This window comes from Hypomesus nipponensis, chromosome 24, assembly GCF_054491055.1.
Source record: "Hypomesus nipponensis isolate SF chromosome 24, ASM5449105v1, whole genome shotgun sequence".
Lineage (NCBI taxonomy): Eukaryota > Metazoa > Chordata > Actinopteri > Osmeriformes > Osmeridae > Hypomesus > Hypomesus nipponensis.
In genome coordinates, this window is record NC_140384.1 from 7755764 (window position 1) to 7778117 (window position 22354).

Genomic DNA, 22354 nt, shown 5'->3' on the forward strand with positions numbered 1-22354 from the left:
CCAGTCACTCATCTAAAAGACAGAGGAGATGGGAGATTACGGTGCAGGTCAGCTGCAACAACAAAGATGAGAGGGTCAGAAGCAGCCCCGCCCTGTCTGACGAGTCTGAACAGGTGCAAAGATCACACACCGAACCGAGCGAGGGAGGAGAGGAGGAAGGAGGGGAGAGAAGGGTGAGGAGGAGAGGTTGAAAGAGGAGGCTAGTTGGAGGCAGAGGATGATGAGGAGGGGGGAAGGGAAATCCACAATTATAATAGGTTGACAGAGAGGGAGACTGCCAAACCAACACTACACACATGCAGGAAGGGACAGACTCCAGAGACTGCACAGGAGAATTCCTCCACACGAGAATAGTGGAAGAAAGGGGGGGGGAGGGGAAAGGGAGGATTGAGAATGAAAGAGAGGGAGCAGAGACTCCTATACTACTGAACCCAATTCATCACAAAAGACTGGAATTCTTACAAAGAACAATTACGACAATGACAAGAAGAACAACACACAGTCTGAACATGTCTCTCGCTTTCTTTCTCCGGCTCTCTTTCCATCTCTTCGCAAAGGACTTGTGGCATTCCTTCCTGAGGAAGTCGTTGAGCTAGCAACAGTATTAGTCTGTCTGCAGGAAAACTCATTTTGTGCCAAACTGCCGTGGAGAAACACACTGGAGAATGTTTGAGCAGATGACAAGAGCATGCCCTTTCAGGGGACTAATGCTGTCTGTGCCCTGCTCTCGTATGTTCCCCCTCCCAGTTCTCCTCCTACACACACACACACACGCACACACACATTTGGCACTCTCACACATCTTTTGCTCTTTCTCTCTCTTACACACACACACACACACACACACACACTTGTGTTTGGCATACACTGAGGAAAACGTGGCCTATACTCTTTCTGTTTAAGAATTTGAGACAGCTACAGTGTCAAGAAAATAATTAGATTAATAATTAGCCCGATATCTAGTTTAAGATTCCAAATGGGATCATTTTCTGAGTGTCTCAGCGTTGAAAGTTGTGAAGGGTTATATAAGTCTTCAGTTTTCAGATAAGCATTCCAAATGGAAATGACAAAGGCTTTCTGATTCAAATCAGATGTTGTTTTTCGTAAGATTTCCTCTGTTTTCTTACTAGGAAAGGGCCTCGATATTCTGGTCTCATTCTCTCCTTCTCGCTTTCCCTTTTCTCAGTACTTGAGGACCCACCTCATCATATACGCAGGTCAGATACAGTATCATCTAACTCAACTAGGACTTAATTAAGAGGGAATTTGTTGTCAACTAACATTGTGGACCTTGAGCCAGTCACCCAAAGGCCAACGACCACAAGCTTGCATTATTTTCACAAACTCTCATAAACACTCATTTAGTCACCATCATCTCCTCATGGTACTGGAGGGAGGGAGGGAGGGAGGGAGGGAGGGGGGGGGGGGGGAGGGAGGGAGGGAGGGGGGGGGGGGGGAGGGAGGGAGGGAGGGGAGGGGGGGAGGGAGGGAGGGAGGGAGGGAGGGAGGGGAGGGGGGGAGGGAGGGAGGGAGGGAGGGAGGGAGGGGAGGGGGGGAGGGAGGGGGGGGGGAGGGAGGGAGGGGAGGGGGGGAGGGAGGGAGGGAGGGAGGGAGGGAGGGAGGGAGGGAGGGAGGGAGGGGGGGGGGAGGGAGGGAGGGGAGGGAGGGAGGGGGGTGGGGAGGGAGGGAGGGGGGTGGGGAGGGAGGGAGGGGGGGGGGGAGGGAGGGAGGGGAGGGAGGGAGGGGGGTGGGGAGGGAGGGAGGGGGGAGGGAGGGAGGGAGGGAGGGAGGGAGGGGGGTGGGGAGGGAGGGGGGTGGGGGGATCTTATCTTTTAAGTCCACATCCCTCCATTTCCCTTGCCTTGCTCGTGGAAATGTTTCTACTGGGATGCAGTCATGGTGTCAAAAGTGTGTTATTCCATGAGTTGTTCCACACACAGTTGTGAGTTGTTCCACACACAGACAGACAGACCTCCCCCCCCACACACACACACACACAGACAGACCCCCCACACACACACAGACAGACCTCCCCCCCCCCACACACACACACACACACACAGACAGACCCCCCCCACACACACACACACACCTTAGCATCTGCTTTCATAAAAGCAGGCTAGCGATGTGAGTAGTAAAGCCACTCACCCCAAACCGCGTGGGCCAAGAAGGCCAATACTGACAAACATGGCCAACGATAGACAAACATGCCATGGTTAGTTAGAGCTGAGAGAGAGAGAGAGAGAGAGAGGAGAGAGAGAGAGCCCTGCTCCTCCGTGGAGGAGGGCTCTCTGTGGGGTCTGGGCTGCAGCCAATGATGACGTTGGAGGATAAGAATGCTGCAGATCACTGCTCCTATTCAGACTGGCGGGAAGGTCAAGCAGAAAGGCCTCATATCTGGCTTGGCTTCAAGCTCGGAGAGGAGTACACTAGTCACCCTCCCTCTCTCCTCTCTCCGGAACATCTTTCCTTTCGCAACTTCCCTCGTTCGATCCTTTTCCGGGTCTCATTTCAATTCTCGTAGCGTGTCGTAAGCATATTATCTAAATGGATTGTTTTGATCTGTTGCTTGATGGACGTGAGCTGTGAGTGTGTTGTGTGCTGGAGGAGAGCACGAACCCTGATGGTCGCACTCCAGCTGGCCCACGCTGGTCCTTTCTCCACAGAGATCCTCTGGGATCACATTGCAGTGACTAAGCATCCCGGAGAGGGAGAGGGAGAGGGGGGAGGGGGAATGGGAGAATCACCAGACTCCCATACTGATCAGACAGGAACAGTTGTAACTGTTGCATGGTTCATACAGAACGGTACAGCTTCATAACATTTCTGTTTCTACGTCACAAACTAGAGCTGAGCAGTGAAGAGTTGAAGAGAAGGAGAGGTGGAACAGAGAAGTGAAAAGAAGGAGAGCTGGATTAGTGGAGGCAGGAAACAATGACATAACGGAGAGAGAGAAGAGAGGGAGGGTTGGTGGGGGAGAGGGACATAGACAGAGAGAAGGAGAGAGAGCAAAGGACGAGAGAGAGAGAGGCTGTATTCCAGAAGGCTCACAAGGTACAAATGGGAACCGAATTGGGAGAAGGAAAAAAAAAGATTTTCCGACTCCGCTTGTCTCACCCTCTCTCTCTCTCTCTCTCTCTCTCTCTCTCTCTCTCTCTCTCTCTCTCTCTTTCTCTTTCTCTCTCTCTCTCTCTCTCTCTCTCTCTCTCTCTCTCTCTCTCTCTCTCTCTCTCTCTCTCTCTCTCTCTCTCTCTCTCTCTCTCTCTCACATGGTTGAGCCCACTCAGCCATTTGACACAAAGGCTGAAATGTGTCGGGTGTCTGTAGTTTTAACAGCAAATCTTAATCGTGTCCTGATGCAATGCATGATGCGATGTCTGTAGCTTGCCCCCAGCTCAAAGCGTGCACTCAGAGCACAGCTTGTGGGAGGGAGATAAAGGGACTGTGAGGCCTGTCTCATAAACACAAGGTTCATCACCAGGTTCATGATACAAATGACCCGTGTCTGATTGTGCAGAGCCTCTCCCCCTGCCCTCCGCCCCGACTCGGCAGGACTGACCTGGCCCAGTCATCTGGCTGTGTGGGACTGGTGCCACAAACCTTATCAAGCCCAGATGGAGAACTGGGCACAACCAGGGCTCACAACATCAAGGTTCCAGAAAGATCTTATCTTGGCCAAGAAGCTTGCTGCTAGCAGTCCACGCAGTTACCAAATACGTATTCACCCATCCTTATGCGTCTTCAAAGGGCCAGGAGCTGATGTCATGCCGGGGGAGAGAAGGCTGCTTTACTACTTCACGGCTCCTCCAACCTGGCTGTTACGACACAACCACTGTGGTCAGTGCTGGTCTGAAGGACAGGAGGAATGGCGACCTCTTGTGGACAAAATGCAGAACTGCATTATGCTTATGCCGCATGGAGACCCAGGCTACTGTAGGATACTAACTTAACAAGCTGAACTCAAAAAAGCACTAACATGCCACTAAAACAACAAAGACACAACACAAGATCAAACATTTTAAATGGTATTTATTTAATGTTTCTCCATACAATACATGAATGTACAACAGCACATATATTCTGAAATAACTCTCTTTTATAAAATAGGGCTTCTACAATCAAGGTACAGTCACAAATGCTCTGAGACTGGGGACAACCAGGGTACTGGCAAAACACCAGAACATGAGGGATGGAGAGAGAGAGATAGATGGAGAGAAAGAGAGATATGGAGAGCAAGAGAAAGGAGATAGATGGAGAGAAAGAGAGATATGGAGAGCAAGAGAAAGGAGATAGATGGAGAGAAAGAGAGATATGGAGAGCAAGAGAAAGGAGATAGATGGAGAGAAAGAAAAAGAGATGGATGGAGAGAGAAAAAGAGAGATGGATGGAGAGAGAGAGCGAAGAGATAGATGGAGAGAAAGAGAAGAGATAAATGGAGAGAGAAGAGAGATAGATGGAGAGAGAAGAGAGATAAAGAAAGAGAGATAGATGGAGAGAGAGAAGAGAGATAAAGAAAGAGAGATAGATGGAGAGAGAGAAGAGAGATAAAGAAAGAGAGATAGATGGAGAGAGAGAGAAAGAAAATAGACAAATGGTTATTGAGAAAGCAGAGTTGACGCAGTCGCTTGTTGGAGCGACCCGCATTCTGCATTGACCCGTTTTCCCTTGGCTATGCGTCCCTGGCAGAGGAGAATCTAACTGATGTTAGTGCGGTACTGTGCTGAGCTGAACTAACGATAGCTATATGATCTCACTGGTAAAATCACCCTAAGATCTGACCTCTGGAAATGAGACAGTAATTCAGAAGGTGTCAAGACAGCAAACATATCAAAAAGCTTATAGATTCATATTAATTTCCTATCAGTTTGCAACACAGTATATTCTTTGAAACGATCTGTATGATTAGCGATACACTGTCCGTGCTTGTAAAGTCTAAGATGTTTCCGAGTAATATTCCTGATGACGAACACACAAACGCATACAGCAAAGATAAACTAGCATCATCAAAGCCACAAGAAAACCAGCTTATCATCGTTTAACACGTGTCCAGAGTTACAGATTGTTCAGACGTAAATGACCCTGCAGCCTAGGTTCATCTGGACGTGAGGCCCAATATATAGGATTGTTGTGTGTGTTTATATAGCTATAACGTATGTACCGTCCTGTGTGTTAGTTAGCTATAAGATAGTGCATCAGCTGTAGAATATACGCTACGTCAGACCTGTGGTAGAGGGGTGTTGGTCAGAAGGCCCAGAATGAGACTGCTGTCTGAGGGGGGGGGGGGGGGGGGGGGGGGGTTTGGGCCTTTCACATGAACGAGAGTGAAAGGGAGGATAGAGAGAAGGTTTGTCTGTAGTCTTGAGGTAAGCCATGTGTTTCAGTATTAATGCCCTATTGACAATCATTGTTACAATCATCATATACTCCATGTACAAACGTACTGGGGGGGAATGACATCCCCCCCACACACATTGTCCTCAAACTAGTACCCACAAACGGTGACCTAGGACTTGTACACACACACACACACCCATCATCCTGTTTACACACACACACACACACACACACACACTGTCCTGGGACTAGAACTTCTGCTAGGACAGATGAAAACCTGACGTATGTGAAGTCAATCCACGTGGCTAAAGCAGTGGCATGAACGTTGTCAGGGGTCAGGGCGATGGCATCAAAGTCTTATGATCGAACGCAGAGGACAAGGAGAGCTCTACAGCTGAGAATAGTTGTTTCCGATTGGTTAAAAACAAAGAAAAAGCACAACACTCTTTCCCTAGCAACAGTCATACACCATCAACATTCTATTAAGAGTGCAAATTCTGCTATTCATCTGAAACACTAGCGAACACTTGGCAAAATAACAAGAACTTAAGAGAAGTGGGTGTATGTTCATAGATAGAGAAGACAAGACACGTTAAACCAATGTTGGTGTGAGTACAAATTTACAATGTTCAATGTCTACAGAAGATATAACTGTATATCTACAACGTGTTTGAAGAGCCTGACCAGGGAGGTTATAGTCTGCAGGCTAACTGGAATTCAGGAAACAACGGACACCGCGGGCACCAACAATAGTAACAATCTAGTGTGTGACATCATTATAAGGGACCGAGTCGACCAATCAGAGACTCCCCCACATGCTCAGCCTCGACTGAACAATCACATAGGCAGCCTCTACTGACCAGTCACATGGTCAGCCTCTACTGACCAGTCACATGGTCAGCCTCTATTTACCAATCATTAAGCCAGTCTTGTATAACCGATCAGGAGCCAGAACTAGGATGCTACAGCACAGATGTGCAACACACACACACACACACACACACACAGTACCAGTACACACGTGATTGCCTTTTTCTTGAACTGAACAAACTAGATTCACATGCTCTTTAAGTGGAGGAATGTTAAGAAACCTGTTGGCTGTAGTTTGACACTGGCCAGTCGTACAGGTCACAGAAGGGCGAGGTGGGGATTTGAACCACGAACCTTCTCCAACAGGGAACCACAAAGGTACCACTGGACCAAAGAATAGGCCCCTCAGAACCAGTGACCATATTTGAGTTTTTCACGTACGTGTTGTATCAAACAACCGCTGCTACATACGTTTATAAAGTCTATACGTTATATAAAGTCTCTTATATGTATAATCAGTCTCCAACTGTGACTCAGAGGCTTCATATTTCCCTGTAACAGTTCCATTGCAGAACAAAAGCCTTCTCACTTAATCTCTAAGTGCATTTATTCATATAATATAATTCAATACATATATATCAATAGTTTGTCTTTTTTATTATTCCAAAATATATCCCCCCCATGTAGGCAGGGAGCTCTGGAGCTAGTCTAACAGACCTTTCAACCTTCGGACTACAACTCCCATCAGCCTTTGGGGCGACCTGCTACACACAGACACACATACAGAAAGATTAGACTGTGTCTCCAGCTCCTTCAGGGTTTCTGTGTTGGGGTCGGGTGCGGGTGAATAGACACAGTGACACACACTAACGTACTGGCTTGCTGGCCGATGGCCTAACATTCTGCCACGCACTGGGGCCTTCGAGAAGGAAGCAGATCTGGCAACGACACACCTGGCTTCAATACCCTGAACGGACCAGGTGAGACAGAACAAGTTAGGCAAGGACTGAACAAGGTCGTTTAGGGCAGGGCAGGATTGGATAGAGCTAGGTCGGGACAAGTCCTAGTCCCTCAGTATTGACATCATATTTCTGACATCATTTATCATCACATATGAGAGAGGCTGGGGAGGGGGGGGGGAAGTGTATCACACACACTGTCCACACACACACACACACTTTCTCTCGTTCTCTCTGTAGCTTATATGAGCCGGGCCTCCCCCTCCATGTCAGGTGGCAGGTCACACACTCCAGTGAAGTGCATCTCCTTCCCCCGCGTGCTGGAGCCCTGCTCTTCCAGGCAGGGCGAGCGCTGCGGGCCCTGGGGGTCAGGGGAGGGGCCCCGGGGAGCCCTGGCCGACCGCCTCTCCTTCAGGAAGAGCTCCAGGCGGCGCAGCATCTGCTTGGGGTTCTTTTTGGCGAACATCTCCACTTCTGCAGGGAGGAGGAGGAGGAGGAGAAGAAGGAGGAGAAAGGGAGAGGAAGGAGGGTAAAACACAGGACCTTGGGGTCAGAAGGGAGGCTAGCGGTCAGAGTGGTGGTGGAGGACACACGGATGTGGTGGCCGGGCCACCTGAGGAGAGCTCACGTGAGCGGGTTACCTTTGAGCACAAAGCCCGAGTCTGAGATGGTCTTCTGCTGGCTCTTCCACAGCTGGTGAAGGTGCAGGAAGGTAGCCACGTAGAACTCATTCAGAACCCCCACCACCTGCTGCCGACGGTTACACTCCCTGAGAGAGGGAGGGAGAGAGGGTGTGCGAGAGAAAGACAGACACAGAGAGAGAGAGATAGAGAGATGAAGGTGGTAGCAGTGAGAGCAGGAGAAAGGTCCCAGGGTTTGGAAGGGGACCGGGCCTGTGGGAGGGGCTTACTCACTTGGACAGCGCCTCTTCTCTGAGCGCGTGCAGAGCGATGCGCGTCATGTTGATGGACATCACGCTGAACGGAAAGTTCTAGAACAGCAGACAACATGGGTGGGTGTCTCTGTATGCGTTGGCGAGTGTAGTACCAGTGTGCATGCGTGCATGCGTACCTGCGTAGGGTGCTGGGAGAGTTTGTAGATGTCCCTGGCTAGAGGGAGTGTCTCAGGGTCCATCACCAGGTTGAGGGTGTGCATCAGTCCCAGGAAGCCCGTACCACGCAGGTCAGTGGCTGGGTCTGTACCTGTACAGCACACACACACAGACACAGACAGACACACACACACACAGACACACAATGAGTTTGTAACAAAACCACTTGGGGAACACGCACTCTTTCCACCATGCAGCAAATTAGCAGTCTGTCATGGGAATCTGTCACAGGGGTCCAGAGGGGCTGGGCCCTGATTGGCTGCAGTCCCCCCAGAGGGGTGTGGCCTCACCCTGGAAGCCGATGGTCTCCCAGTGAGTTCCGTAGCGAGGGCAGTCCAGCCTGCTGCCAGTCAGACGCTTGTACACCGTCTGCAGCACACGCATGTGCACCGGCTGGCTGTTGTCAAGGGAACCTGAGAATGGGAGGACATAGTACTGACAGGGTTCTGGTGGTCAGGGTCTACAACGCTCTACAAAGCCACATCATCAAGTGACCATATCCCAGCTGTAATGTTAGTGTTATATAAAAATGGTGCTCTTAAACAACTGATTGACTTGTGTGCCACACAATGATACAAAAGTAATAGTGATAAACTGCAAACACACACTTACATTGTGCGATGGCAAAGACCAGGTCCCTCTCCTCCAGCAGTTCTCGGTGAATTCGCGGCGGGCCAAACAGGAAGTGTGTGAGGGCGGCTAGCCCCGACCTGCGCACGGTGGGCTGGATGTTCTTCTACGGAGGGGGACAGGAGGACAAACTACATCAGTCATGTGGAAACACTTTTCTACTTTGGGAGAGAGCAGACAGGGGACTGGTGCACACACACACGTACACACACACACACACACGTAAGTACACACACTCACCAGTAGCTCTCCCAGGTCTGCAGTCTGGAAGTGTTGCAGGGCCTCGTTGAAGGAGATGAGAGGGGTGGGACAGGACTCCTCACTGAGCGCTGAAAACACACTACAGCTGACACACACCACCAAGCAGCCTGGATGCACTCTCGCTGTGGCGATCCAACCCATGTACAGTACTCCTACCCCACTAACACAGCAGTTGAGGCCCAGTCTAACAGTCACAGTACAGACACAGAACACTGAGCCAATAGGGAGCCGGGGAATTGTCTGTCACCTGGTTGGATGTTCTCAAGAGCCTCCCACTCATCCCTCGCCTGCTCCAGCTCTGTGTTCTCCTCTGCAAACACACACACACACAGCTTGGTAAGGAACACACACATAGATACACACTCACACAGGTAGGTAAGGAACACACACACACCTCTCACCTTCACTGACACACAGAGGTGTGGAGCACGCATTCAGCCAAGTGGCCTCGTCACCGACAAGCACCCAGCTCATCTTCAGCCTGAGCAGAGGGTGTGTCATCTGACACATGCGCCACCAAGCACCACACACACCCACCAACCATTCCCCATACACACACACACACACACACGTCACTGTTTCACGACACACACCGCACCATTACCAAGCACCGTTCCCAATGGTACACTCCTGCCCTTTCGATGTCTCTCACTCTCTCTACCCCTAGAGCCCTTTCCGCCTCCCTCCTCTTCATCCCCAGAGTTCTCCCAACCTTCATACTGAACCTCCCTCCATCATCCATGGTCCCAGCCCACCTTCCTCCCTCCATCATCCATGGTCCCAGCCCACCTTCCTCCCTCCATCATCCATGGTCCCAGCCCACCTTCCTCCCTCCATCATCCATGGTCCCAGCCCACCTTCCTCCCTCCCCTCCCCCCTCCCCCCAGCCGCAGAGGGCCCCACCTTTAGGAGCTGCCTGCCTGGTAACTAGGAGACGCTGGGGCTATCCTTGGGGAGGAGGAGCCAGAAGAGCGTGACACAGAAAGGTGTGTGTGTGTGTGTGTGTCTCACCCTCAGTCTTGAGCTGCTCCCCTCCAGCAGCCAGTGTCTGTAGAAGACCATTCTGCTTCAAAGCTGAAATCTACAGGGGTCGATGTGCAGACAGTATGTTAACAAGTAAGACGTCGCTAATAAAAGGTTGACTGGCAGCTTAAGACAGAGCCACCGCACAACTAGTAAGTCCAGGTACTCACAGGTAGCAGGGTTAGCTGGGAGTTTCCATTGGTGTGGTCTCTGACACTGTGACCCGGCGTCTGCCCATTCATGACCTGAGAGAACACACCCAGTTACACGCGCCCACTTCCACGCAGTCTGGGAAAGCCCCAGATGTGACACAGCAGAGATATGGACAAACCGTCGACAGACCTCGCCGCTTCGGTGATGTGCAGGCACAGATGTGTGAGAGAGGTAATACTAACTGACTGTTAGCCGACTGTACACTCACAGGTTTGAGGTGGGAGTGGCCATTGGAGAATTCCTCTGTCGGTTTACATTCGTGGGACAAACCATTCAGACCCTGAGGGGGGAAGGAGGAGGGGGGGGGGGGTTAGAACAGACAAGGTATTGGCTATATGAAGTCATTCTTGGCAGTTTATATTAAGAGTCAAGAACTTGGCTCGAGCCAGGTAAGGTCTAAGTTTCCTTCTTTCCCCTCTGTTCCCTTCACAGTATCCTTCAGCTCCAGGGTGGCTGATCTGACAATGGCTGATGGGACATGGCAGTTTCCCATGTACGAATAATAACGGAAACAGGCTACATACTGTTCCACGCTCCAGTAGGGGAAGAAGAGGAGTTAGCAAGGACAGGAGAACGGAGGCTGTGCTCTGGAATGAGACCCAGCCCAGGCGTGGATTAGGGAGTTACCCTAGTCTCACCTGGCAGTACGGGACAAGGTTACAACGTGCCAAGCTTGCCCAACAGAGATTATCGCTAGGCAGAGAAGAGGAATTGTTTATTCAGAAGTACAAAGGTATACAGGTGTGGCAGAGGAAGTACAGCATTTCTCCTTTCAATAAGTTTCCCCCTGCAGGCTACCTACAGTAGCAGACATGATCGCCATGTGCACTCCTCAGACATCCCACACACTGGTGGCTTGGGCTGTGCCCAGTCCTTGAACCCCAAATAAGAGCACTGAAGTTCGTAAAGCGACCTACCTCTGCGTACACCGCGACGACACCAACGTCTCCTTCCATTGCATAAGTTTTGGCGTGTGTGTGAAGAAGTGTGTTCGTGATCCGGGTTGCGCCCTCTTACAGTCCTCTGGTTTCGTGGGTTGAGAGCGAGGCGGTCAGAGTGGTCGTAGCTTGGTCCCCCATGGCGTTTGGTCTGACGCTCTGTCGTGCCCTGTCCAAACACTGTCTCTTCAAATAGTCTGTAGAAGCTTCTCTCTCACACTCACACACACACTTGCGCAGTGGGTCCAGTCCAACGGATTGAATTCACTGAAGGGAGCTACTTCATCTCAGGCTAGCGTGTGTTCCTCGGGAACAACCTGGTTTTGTTTCCTCTTCTTTTAGCGGAGAACAAACCAGTTTGTGGTAAAACCTCAGACTCTATTCAGCTGTCTCTAACTCTACACAGCAACTCTGCAGCCAGGTTACTGTTCTAGTATTGTGTGGAAGAGGGTGTTGTGTCAAAAGCTGCACCCCCGGACACCTGATTGTCTAAAACGTCTTGGTCTCTGTCCCTGACCACTGATTGGAGGACGCCAGTGGGCCTCTCTCTACTTCCTTGCCTCTGTGGATCTCCCCGGCAAGTGAGTCTCCTCCCCCATCAGAGAGAGTCCAGGACTGGGTATGGGCACTGCTGGGCTGGGCTGGCCTCTGCCTGGCCTGAACACTTCATTGCTTTGGCACTTGGGAACCTGAGGGCCACCTTGGTATCAGCACAGCAGCGTCGCTACATCCACTCCACACCACAGTCACTTGTGCTCTTTGATGGTGAGAAACCAGCTGTTTATGAGCTGACTGCTCATGTGAAAGTTACTGTCCTCTGTCTTTAAAACAGGCGGTATCTTATGTGCCTCAGACTCGGTCTTCAGGGGTGGACATCAATGTTGGTGCCTGATGTCCAAAGGCTATGGGCTTGTTTGTGACCAGTGATGACAACGGGAGATGAAAATCTTCTCCTGACAGGAGGCTACCAGTAGGGGGTGGTCATAGCATGTGCCAGCCCAACTGGTCGTTATGAACAACTGCAATCAGGGGCAGAATAGTTTGGAGATAAGGATAACAGCTTTTGTAAATGTCACAATCGTAAAATGTCACATGTATTAATGCACATAGACAACTAATCAACGGTCTAATTGTATGTCTAATATTGAGGTGATCGAACTAATCCCCCCCAAAATGTAGGTGGTAATATGCCTCTAGGAAATCTGATAACTGCTACAGCAATCGAAAACTTTGGGTAGAGTTTTATGATAATAAGCGCAAGAAAACTATCATCGACAGCACAAAGACAAAATGGGCAACTTCTGCACTTGCTGCTTAGCTAAGTATTTTGCTGGTGCTCACATCTCCAGATGTCAGTTACAGCTAGTACGAGCAAGTTAGCCACTAGCTTAATAATATTCTATCTAGAAAGCCTCTTTAGCGAGCGATAGTTAGATTGGTTTGATCGTCGCCGGGATCATTTACTGTAGAGCTAGCTCTAGCTAGCTAGCACTAACTCTGCTTCAAATCTATATGCACATTCTTTAAGCGCGGTATATATTTAGGATTCAAAGACGACTTGTATAACTATAAACTATCAGCTGCATTTTTTTCAAACTGATTTTTTTTCAATATCTCCTAGCTAGCTAGCTAAATCTCATTGTAACGATAGCTATCCAGCTACCTTCAATCTGGGATGCAGGCTCAATCTGTTCCACAAAGAGAATTACTGAAACATGCCTGCGAACATATACGAGATGCATAGCTATAAGCGTCGTTCATGTACATCCAACTGCAACTCATTATCTACAGCGAGATCTAAACAATGTTAAATATGATCAATTTTACCTTAATTTCTCTCCCTCCAATCTCAGTTTGACAGCTTCCCTTCCCCCTGTCCACAGTTAATTGCAAGTGCATCTTGGGAATTGTGGTTCCTGCCCAGCGGTTGGTTTTTCAATTACGTCATTATTTTAACATCCACAATAAACCAAACAAAGAACAGCCAAAATATATCTGAATCGTTAGTCAAATGTTTATTTTATTTTTATGTATTATTATCTTACCAAACAAGCCACCGGGGAACAACATTTTAGATAGGCTGTCCCTGTAAGACTGCCAGTGTGCACACCATGCACACAGCATGGCCATGGCCAGTATGCTGTGGCATATGTGCTGAATGTATGAAACATCAGTCCTCAGGCCAAATCTACCTAGACACGCCGGGCCACCTAAGTAAACCTTTGACATCATTGTAAAGTCTGGGTGGTCTGGTGCTTTTCTTGTCCTCTCCATTCTCAGGCTATGGCTTCTAACACAGAAAAACGGAGTACAGTTCAAATGCGCACATCTGAGTTGTCAGAGAATGTTAAGACTGGCGTATCATTTGCAACAATACAGCCTTTAGACATGTCATGTGTATATAGGACCATCCGTGTTTTGTCCGCTTTGTCCTGGAACTGGACTGTCACTTAAATTTGCATTATTCATTTACCATTTATACATATACCGAATAGAGTTATTATTACATTTCTTGGATAGAAACAAATTTGAAAGGATATCCGAATTGTATTCCGGTCCTCTTAAAATATAGCTGTTCTGTTTTTTGTGAAAAGCAAAAATATTTTGGGGGGCTAAAAACTAAGACCACAGACCGAAAATGTTAAAAAACGGAAATGCGAGGAGGACGTCTGTCGACGCCAGTTTCACGCCCCCGGAAATTGATTTCCTTGTTGTGATTCACTGTATTAAATGTCCGGCTTTTTCATTGTGATTGTCATAATTATTTCTCTTTGAGGTACACGTGGGAAAAAAACAAAGCAATACGATGAAAAATTACAAAATATTAAAATATATATTAATTAACAATAAAAAGTATACATATTATGATATAGAGATAATTTGTTTTAGAAATACGTCAAGGAGGAACGAAATATAAACTTATGTTTCCATGTCCGTTGGTGTTTATCCTCCATCGTTCGAGAAGCTCAAACGTTACAAATCTTCTCGCTAGATATATCCATTCCTTATTCTACGATTCTTATTTAGGCAGTCCTCAAAACTGATGCCTGCATTTAAGGCGTTTTCACTTGAACTGGGAGGTGTACAGCGGGTATTCTATTTCGTTTGAGGCTTTTTCTTTTGCACAAATGTTGAGTGTGGAGTCCTTACAAGTAGCCGAGGAGGAGGTGGTTGAGTCGAGCTCCAACCGTTTGGGGGATATCTACACCTTTGTGGCTGAGGGTTGCTATCCCCATACCATGAACCCCATACGAAAGAAGAATCTCAAAAGATATGCTCAGAAATTTATCATTGATGGTGAGTCAGTGGAAACACCAGTAGTAGTCAAATGAGTGATTTTATGAGTTCAGCTTTAGATTACGAAGCTATATTGTACCTAACACAGTCTATTATTGGTTACTCCAGAGGGCCGACTATACTATGTGGGACCTAAGAAAGAGGAAAAACGTGAGGTGGTCATAGAAGCCGAACAAAAGAGGCAAATATTCCTAGATTGTCACTTCAATGACATAGGCCATCACCTGGGTCAAAAGAAGACTGTCCACAGGATTCAAAGCAAATACTATTGGCTAGGAATAGTGAAGGATGTGGTGGACTGGGTAAGTATCTTGTGAGTCTGTTCAGTACAATCTGAGGTATACAGTCTTTACATATGCCATTAGTTGTTTGAGAGCATATTCATAACTGATCGCTCTAGTTTAATTATTGTGTTCTGTCATTGCAGATCAAAGAATGTGAAACGTGTCAACACACAGAAAAGAGCAAAAACATGACCAGGACTCTTCGGCCAATCAAAGTGGATGCTCCTTGGGATATTGTAGGGATTGACTTGCATGGTAAGTCCTAAGTCTAAATGTCTACCTCAATAAAGTGTGAGGTGACTGTTGAAGCCTCTAACCTCCTATGTATGCTATTTTAACAAGGGCCCTTCCAGGTGACCAAGCAAGGAAACACTTATGCGGTCATAATCACCGATTACTTCAGCAAATGGGTGGAGGCCTTCCCCATTCACAAGCGAGACACCTCCTCAGTTGCAAGATGCATCTCAGCATCGATATACAGGTAATGGACGTCTCACTGAAAACTGTGAATTATAAAGGGCTTCACAGACTTACAGAAAGGACAACAATTTAGCATGTAACTCAGCATGTACGACTTGAATATTGTTTTTTTATTTTCTATCTCATTGTTTTTATTTAGGTTTGGGGCGGCTAAAACAATACTCTGCACCCAGAACCCCGATTTCTGCGAAGCGGTGAGTTGTGTTCTATGCTCTGTTTAATCTTTCCTTAACCGAGGAGAGTAGGTATCACTGTAATTGTTTGACTGCCAACAGGTGACAAAGCAGCTGTGTGATCGGTGGAGCATAGTCCAAAAGGTGTGTTCTGTTGAGCCACCCCAGCCTAACCCTCTACACGACCACTCCAGCGATCAGCTAAAGGAGGCCATCGCACACATGGTGGCAGAGAAACAGTCCGAATGGGACGATTTCCTGGACCCAGTCCTGTTCTTTTTCAGAACCTCCACCAACCACACAACAAAATTCACACCCTACTCTTTAATGTTCAATAGGAAAGCTAGTTTACCCTATGAGGTACAACCTGTTTATATTTCTCTCCACTCAACATTCAATTCCTTCAGTTTTATTTAATTCTGGGCAATTTGCAATTATTCTTTTTTTTCTTTTTTTTTAGACTAAACTTAGCCTCCTCCCTTATGACCAAGCACATGATATGTGCTCATTGAAGGAAGAAGCCACTTCCTACATGACAGCAATGGAAGCTCAACAAAACTCTGTGAAACAGCTGGTGAGTCTAAATTAAAATGAGGCCAAACGTTTATTTGTCCAAACTTTGAGTGTCAGTTTGAGCTTGTTCAATTTATACTGCCTTTTCACCCGTTGGCTTATGTGTATCTGTTTTCAGGTTCTAGCTAACATGAATGCAGCCTATAAACAAGAGAAAAAGAACAACAAACGCAGAACTCGGAATGTGACCTCAATCACCTTCAAAGTCGAAGACCCGATGTTTGGTTCAGGGGAGTCTCCATCTCCCAAAAAGCTAAAAGAAAGCATTTATTTATCATTCCCTGTGGAGACCGTCCTTGCTACTGAACAAAGTAGCTCTGATGACAAGAAGTGTGACTTGGAATATCCCCTGCCAGGGTCTGATGTGCATTGAATGTTGGCGTACGGTTTCTGCTTTGAAGGGGAATACGGGTAGAACCATTCAGAGACTGTTTAATAGAACCTGCCTCAGTGCCAAGGGGAGTAGTCTGGTTAACTGGTGACTAAATCAGTGAAATTGAACACTAGGGCAGAGTTTGATTGGTTATCCAAATATACTGTTTCCTAGAGAATTTGTGTCCAGCTAACGTTTTTTTATGAAACAGATAAGAACAGACCTGTATTTTGTGTGAGTAATCTTGTACTTAACTGAATCATCTTTGTGGTTGTGAATATACTACCCCATGATATTGGTGGGTATGAACCATGCGCCTTTTTGTTAAAACGTGAGCATGTACTCGCACATTTATAACATATTTTTTTAAAGATAGAAAATTGTTGACAAATGTTTTGCTGCTATAAGTGTAAAGCTATTTTACATGTTTTCTTGTGAAAACTGTAATATTGTAAAAGAAAATGTATATTATGGTTTCAATTAATAAATTGATAACCTGATGGTGAGTTTATTAGTACGGTCCGTTCTAAAGAGTGACCAAGCTATGGAATATACATTTTTGTGTAAACCGCAACTTGCATGATGTTCGTGAACAGACCCCAGTTTTAATTCGGCTTGTGGGAGGGGCTTGGCCAACGCTTCCTGTCCATGTAGGAAATCCATTCTAATAAATGTAGTTTATGCTACCTGAACAGTACGGTCAGGTAAAAATCTGTTAAATTAACCAAACCCGGTACCAATGTTGTAATGGTACAAACGCTAGCTATTGACGAGAGAATGGTAAGGTGACCGCACAGGACAGATTTAAAGGAGCCACTACGTAGGTTGAATGAAATGCAGTGAAGTCGATATTTAGGGGGAAATAGTTTACTGTTAATGTAACTACTCTGCGTTATATACAAAAAGCTTCTTGTGAGAATATCATAATCTCTAAATAAAATGAAGGTAAAAGTAGCAGTGAGCTGTACCTTGCTTTACGTCTTTGCTGACATTCTCATCACTACTGTATTATACGCACATGGACCACACTTGGCAATATTTTCAGAAGATGCCCGGAATTTTGACATTCTCAGCTCAGTCCTAGACTTATGGGGGACTTTGCTGGTCAGAGCCTGTCTTCTCCTGGGAGCTTCGATAGGGGTGCTGTGGAACAGAGAGGACGGGCCTGGGAGGGTGTCCTTCCTGACCACCATGACCATCCTCGTCTGTCTAACCATCCTCAACTATGCCCTGGCCAAGCTGCTGATGCTCACAGAAAAGGGAAGTCTAGCACACGAGCCCTGGTTCCTCTGCCTGTTCTCCTGGACTTGTGTGTCCGCTCTGTTGACTGTGCTGTTCTGGAGTTTGCTGGGCAAGGAGCACAGCGCCGTGGGCGATGGAGGAGGGGGCTGCGAGGAGACGGAGGGGCTGGTGGAGAGGGCTGAGGGACGGGGGGCAGAGGGGGTGGAAGAGCAGGGCGAAGGGGACGGGGAGAAGACGAAGAGGGGGAGCAAGAAAGAAAGCAAGGACATATCTGACTCGGGAGCCACGCTGGGACGATTGTTGTCGTACTGCAGCAAGGACACTGGGCTGCTTTGTGTAGCCTTCCTGTTTCTTCTCATCTCCGCTGTGTGTAAGTGACCCTCCAGGTAGCTTGTGTCACCGTGTTCAAGATGATTGTACAGTTGTGACTTTGACCTGATGTGTTGTAGGTTGTTTAAGACTTGAGTCCCCTCTGATCTAGTGTTTTAGGACATATGACATGGGCGTAATATTCTACAAATCATTGTAACATGTATCTACTTATCTAACTTGTAGTCAAAGGTCAGTGTGTGACATTTCCCCTCTAGGTGAGGCGTTTATACCCTTCTACACTGGACTGGCTATAGATGGCATAGTGGTCCACAAAAGCATGGAATACTTCTCCAAGCCCTTAGGTACCCTGGCAGTGCTGGCATTATGCAGGTAAATGCATGTATTTTGTCTTCACCAAATATCATTCATGATGAAAATCCCATCGGATCATTAGTGTGGTACGGCTTCACACACTTTGATAGTTTTCTCTCCTGTTCACCTCAGCTCACTTGCTATGGGAGTACGAGGTGGAGCCTTCACCCTAGTTTTCGCTAGAATAAACCTTCGCCTCCGGAACCTTCTCTTCAGATCGTTGATGCGTCAGGAAATCGGGTTTTTCGATGCCAACCACACAGGTGATGTCACAATGCACCCTCCCCCCTCATTCCCTCCATTCACACCCTCACACATCCCACAGTGAGACAGCTGCTCTGTTCCCACAGGCGACATCACTTCCCGCCTGACCTCTGACACGACCCAGGTCAGTGACCTCATCTCCAACAACATCAACGTGTTCCTGAGGAGTGTGGTCAAGGCCGTGGGGTACTTCATCTTCATGTTCGGCATGTCCTGGAAGATGACCCTTGTCACCATCATGGGCTTTCCCTTCATCGCTGTCATCTCCAAAGTCTATGGGGAGTATTACAAGGTAGGACATTCCCATCAGTGATTGGTTGGGTCCGATGCTTGAAAACAGTGCTTGGCGTTTCTTGCAACAATCCAAAGTCGAACCAACGTCTTGACGTATTTAGCAGGCCACACTAAAGAGACTTGAATAGGACTTTAATCTTAAGAGTTGACCGTTTTGCGATCCCTAGAGATTGACCAAAGACGTCCAGACTGCTCTGGCTGAAGCAAACAAGGTGGCGGAGGAGACCATTTCTTCCATGAGGACGGTCAGAAGCTTCGCCAGCGAGGAACAGGAGGCGGACTCCTACTACAGCAAGCTGCTGGTCATGTTCCAGCTCAACAAGAAGCAAGCCCTGGCTTACGCTGGCTACATGTGGTCCAGCTGTGTAGGTACCAGGTTGCCGCAGTCTCTTAGAGTCACATGAGGCTTGAAGGAAGATTTAATAACAGCACAGAGAATCTCATTCCTGGATATCTTGTCATTGTTATGCTGTGATCATAGCGACTTGATTTGCTCTGCACTGTCCTTTACGATACTTTTAATGAATATGTTCCCCTTTGACCAGATCTCAGAACTTGCTCTTCAGCTGGCAATCCTGTACTATGGAGGTCACCTGGTGGTGACAGGTCAGATGACTGGGGGAACCCTGATTTCCTTTGTCATCTATGAGCTGGAACTGGGAGCTTGTCTGGAGGCAAGTCCTGCATGTTGATCCAACTGTCACAGACTTGCTTTCAATTAATGGGATTTTTACAGTGGAAAACCTAAGCAAAAATCATTTACAGCCTAACCAAATGTTGATTTGGTTGTTTATTGTATTTATTTTGACGTCTGTTGACTCGTTCCAGAGCATAGCGTCGGTGTACACAGGCCTCATGCAAGGAGTGGGAGCAGCAGAGAAGGTGTTTGAGTACCTAGACAGGAAGCCCAAACACCCCCAAGATGGAACGGAGGCCCCTGACGTCTGCAAAGGCCTGGTGGAGTTTAAGGACGTCTCGTTTGCCTACCCAACACGCCCTGAAACAGAAATCCTAAAGGTATGCATTATAGATGACCTGGAATGTAATCTAATTCAAAGGCTGTTTGGTCCAAACGAGCACATCTGATATAATTTCCCGCTCTAGCTAACACTGTACGCTGTTGCCACAAAAGCAAAGCTAGTGTGCATGCCGCATTCATGTGTCATAAAATGACAAACATAAGCCGGGGAAACTGGTCAGGAACAGGTTATGAAAGTGTTATGTTGTGTATCCAGGGAGTGTCCTTCACTCTGCGGCCCGGGGAGGTGACTGCGTTGGTGGGGCCCTCGGGCAGTGGAAAGAGCTCGTGCGTGGGCCTGCTGGAGGACTTCTACCTCCCCCAGCAAGGCCAGGTTCTGCTGGACGGGAGGCCTGTGCACACCTATCAGCACAACCACCTCCACTCACGGGTCAGTGCTCTGAGCAATCCCTTTGTCGTCAAACAAGTATTTTTATATTTCCATCCCGTCTGGTTAGAGAATCTGTGTCAACACACTCTTACTGTGCAGGTCACTTGCCGTGTTAAGCCTTTATTATTGTCTGCTGGGATTGACAACGTGGATGCGGTTTATCCGTGTTCACCACCAGGGGGCAGACGTGTTCAGTAGTTTTTTGTGTCGCTGCAGATTGCACTTGTGGGTCAGGAACCGGTCCTGTTTGCCCGCACTGTTGAGGAGAACATCACCTATGGCCTGACTGGGGTCCCAAAGGAGGCGGTGGTACAAGCAGCAACCAAGGCCAACGCTCATGAGTTTATTACGAGCCTCACAAAAGGCTACGACACAGGTGAATGACCACAGAGCTGCTGTCTGGGCTGTTGTAGCTCAAACACATCATTAACTTCAGTTGGAAGATCCCCGACTTATGCATGACCACTGAGGGGTCTTTATGGAAGCACAATCAACTCTAAATAACCTCTCCACTCGGTTTTTGCAAAGCTTTGCTTAGCTGCTGGGCCTCGTGCAGGGTGCCCGGCGAGTCAATTCTGAATTTGATTTCGCCACACTGCTTTCTCTACATACAACTTCATTAACAGAGAATAAGGACAGTGAGCAGCAGTGTGGTTTGGCAATGGGTCGCCAGGCTATTGTTCTACGTAACGTTTACGCTGGTTTCCATGGTTCCTGCAGGTGTGGGTGAGAAAGGGACTCAGCTGTCCGGGGGCCAGAAGCAGCGAGTGGCTATTGCACGAGCCCTCATCCGCAGCCCAAACGTCCTCATCCTGGATGAGGCCACCAGTGCCCTGGATGCAGAGAGCGAACACGTTGTAAGTGCGCGCACCAGGTTATGGTTCCCTGTTCCTCCGTTTGTTTGTTCCTAAATCAAGCTGAACCTGTTGAGTGATAAATCCATTACTCTGTAGCAATAATCCTCCATTGAAACGTAGCTCGTTTTTTTTTTTAAACGGTTACCGTGTGGCGCCTGCTCCTCTCTCCCACAGGTCCAGCTGGCTCTTAACGGCATCATGCGTCAGCACACAGTGTTGGTGATCGCCCATCGCCTCAGCACAGTGGAGCGGGCCGACAACATCATAGTGATCGACCGGGGCTGTGTTGTGGAGCAGGGCTCACACAACCAGCTCATGGCCAGTCAGGGTCTCTTCTACAAACTGGTCCAGAGGCAGGTCCTGGGGATTGAGACGGGGGCCGAGCCCCTCAACCCCCCAGTGGTTCCCCCCAAGAAGTCAGAGAGTGGTGGTCAGCTAAGTAGACAAACTAGCGACACCAGCGAATCAGAATGTCACACGCGCTACTGAGAGTTACTGAGAGGGGAAACCTCATATGGACTGATTAGTCAGGGGCATGGAATACACTAAGCAGTGTACTTCCTCCACTGGACAGTATGTTCACCGTAATAGTGACAAACAGGATTTTAGATATGCACTTTACACTTATACATAATCACTTTACATCCAGTCCAAACTGATTGCTGAATGACCAACAAAGCATGAGGGAGTTTGATGACAATGCATATATATATATATATATATATATATATATATATATATATATATATATATATATATATATATATATATATATATATATATAAAATGATATATAAATATAAAATGATATATAAATACATAAGCTACACTTCAAACGTAAATCTCATAAGACTCCTCTGTATGTTGTAGTAACAAGGTAGGAACAAGCTACAAAATGTGCCTTTGCTTGAGATACATGTACTTGATTTCATGACTGTATTTACTTTATGCAAGGACGTTTCTGAAAGTGCATTAGTTAGTTAGATAATAGTATCTTTTAATTGAACTCTTACGGGCATATACATATTTGTAAAAGAGGAATGTATGACACTATGATACACCATCATTTATTGTGCAGTGTACTTATTTTTGTGGTGCTCTTTTCATTGGATGAATTAAATAACAAGGATGTTGTCTAATATTGT

General features: G+C 47.5%; 3 protein-coding genes across 6 annotated transcripts; 2 read left to right on the forward strand and 1 right to left on the reverse strand.

The window, feature by feature from the left end:
• Positions 1 to 4012: 4012 nt before the first annotated feature.
• elmod3 (ELMO/CED-12 domain containing 3) lies at positions 4013 to 13167 on the reverse strand. Of its 3 annotated transcripts, none has more exons than XR_014742302.1 (15): positions 13107 to 13167; positions 11259 to 12298; positions 10550 to 10621; positions 10299 to 10373; positions 10117 to 10186; positions 9353 to 9415; positions 9085 to 9173; positions 8827 to 8950; positions 8505 to 8627; positions 8175 to 8305; positions 8018 to 8094; positions 7745 to 7872; positions 7323 to 7577; positions 7020 to 7111; positions 4013 to 6908 (listed from the first exon to the last, which is right to left on the reverse strand). XR_014742302.1 is itself a non-coding variant. In XM_084690750.1 (15 exons), the coding sequence occupies exons 3-14, from the start codon at positions 11295 to 11297 to the stop codon at positions 7345 to 7347; spliced, it is 1224 nt and encodes a 407-aa protein (XP_084546876.1). In that variant the 5' UTR covers positions 11298 to 12298; positions 12943 to 12998; positions 13107 to 13165; the 3' UTR covers positions 4013 to 7111; positions 7323 to 7344. The 3 variants fall into 3 exon arrangements, 2 of the variants coding, with proteins under 2 accessions (XP_084546876.1, XP_084546875.1); XM_084690750.1 differs by adding an exon at positions 12943 to 12998 and having other exon boundaries at positions 4013 to 7111; positions 13107 to 13165; XM_084690749.1 differs by having other exon boundaries at positions 4013 to 7111.
• Positions 13168 to 14225: 1058 nt separating this feature from the next.
• LOC146232991 (gypsy retrotransposon integrase-like protein 1) lies at positions 14226 to 16637 on the forward strand. 2 transcript variants are annotated; one of them, XM_084690279.1, is made up of 8 exons: positions 14226 to 14576; positions 14685 to 14878; positions 15004 to 15115; positions 15203 to 15341; positions 15480 to 15534; positions 15616 to 15873; positions 15974 to 16087; positions 16205 to 16637. In XM_084690279.1, the coding sequence occupies exons 1-8, from the start codon at positions 14408 to 14410 to the stop codon at positions 16457 to 16459; spliced, it is 1296 nt and encodes a 431-aa protein (XP_084546405.1). In that variant the 5' UTR covers positions 14226 to 14407; the 3' UTR covers positions 16460 to 16637. The 2 variants fall into 2 exon arrangements, with proteins under 2 accessions (XP_084546405.1, XP_084546406.1); XM_084690280.1 differs by having other exon boundaries at positions 15616 to 15657.
• A 435-nt stretch (positions 16638 to 17072) lies between these two features.
• Positions 17073 to 22333, forward strand: abcb9 (ATP-binding cassette, sub-family B (MDR/TAP), member 9). Its single transcript, XM_084690282.1, has 11 exons — positions 17073 to 18071; positions 18289 to 18403; positions 18518 to 18648; positions 18736 to 18941; positions 19111 to 19308; positions 19489 to 19617; positions 19772 to 19960; positions 20179 to 20352; positions 20569 to 20728; positions 21073 to 21209; positions 21384 to 22333. The coding sequence occupies exons 1-11, from the start codon at positions 17399 to 17401 to the stop codon at positions 21696 to 21698; spliced, it is 2427 nt and encodes an 808-aa protein (XP_084546408.1). The 5' UTR covers positions 17073 to 17398; the 3' UTR covers positions 21699 to 22333.
• The last annotated feature ends 21 nt before the right edge of the window (positions 22334 to 22354 follow it).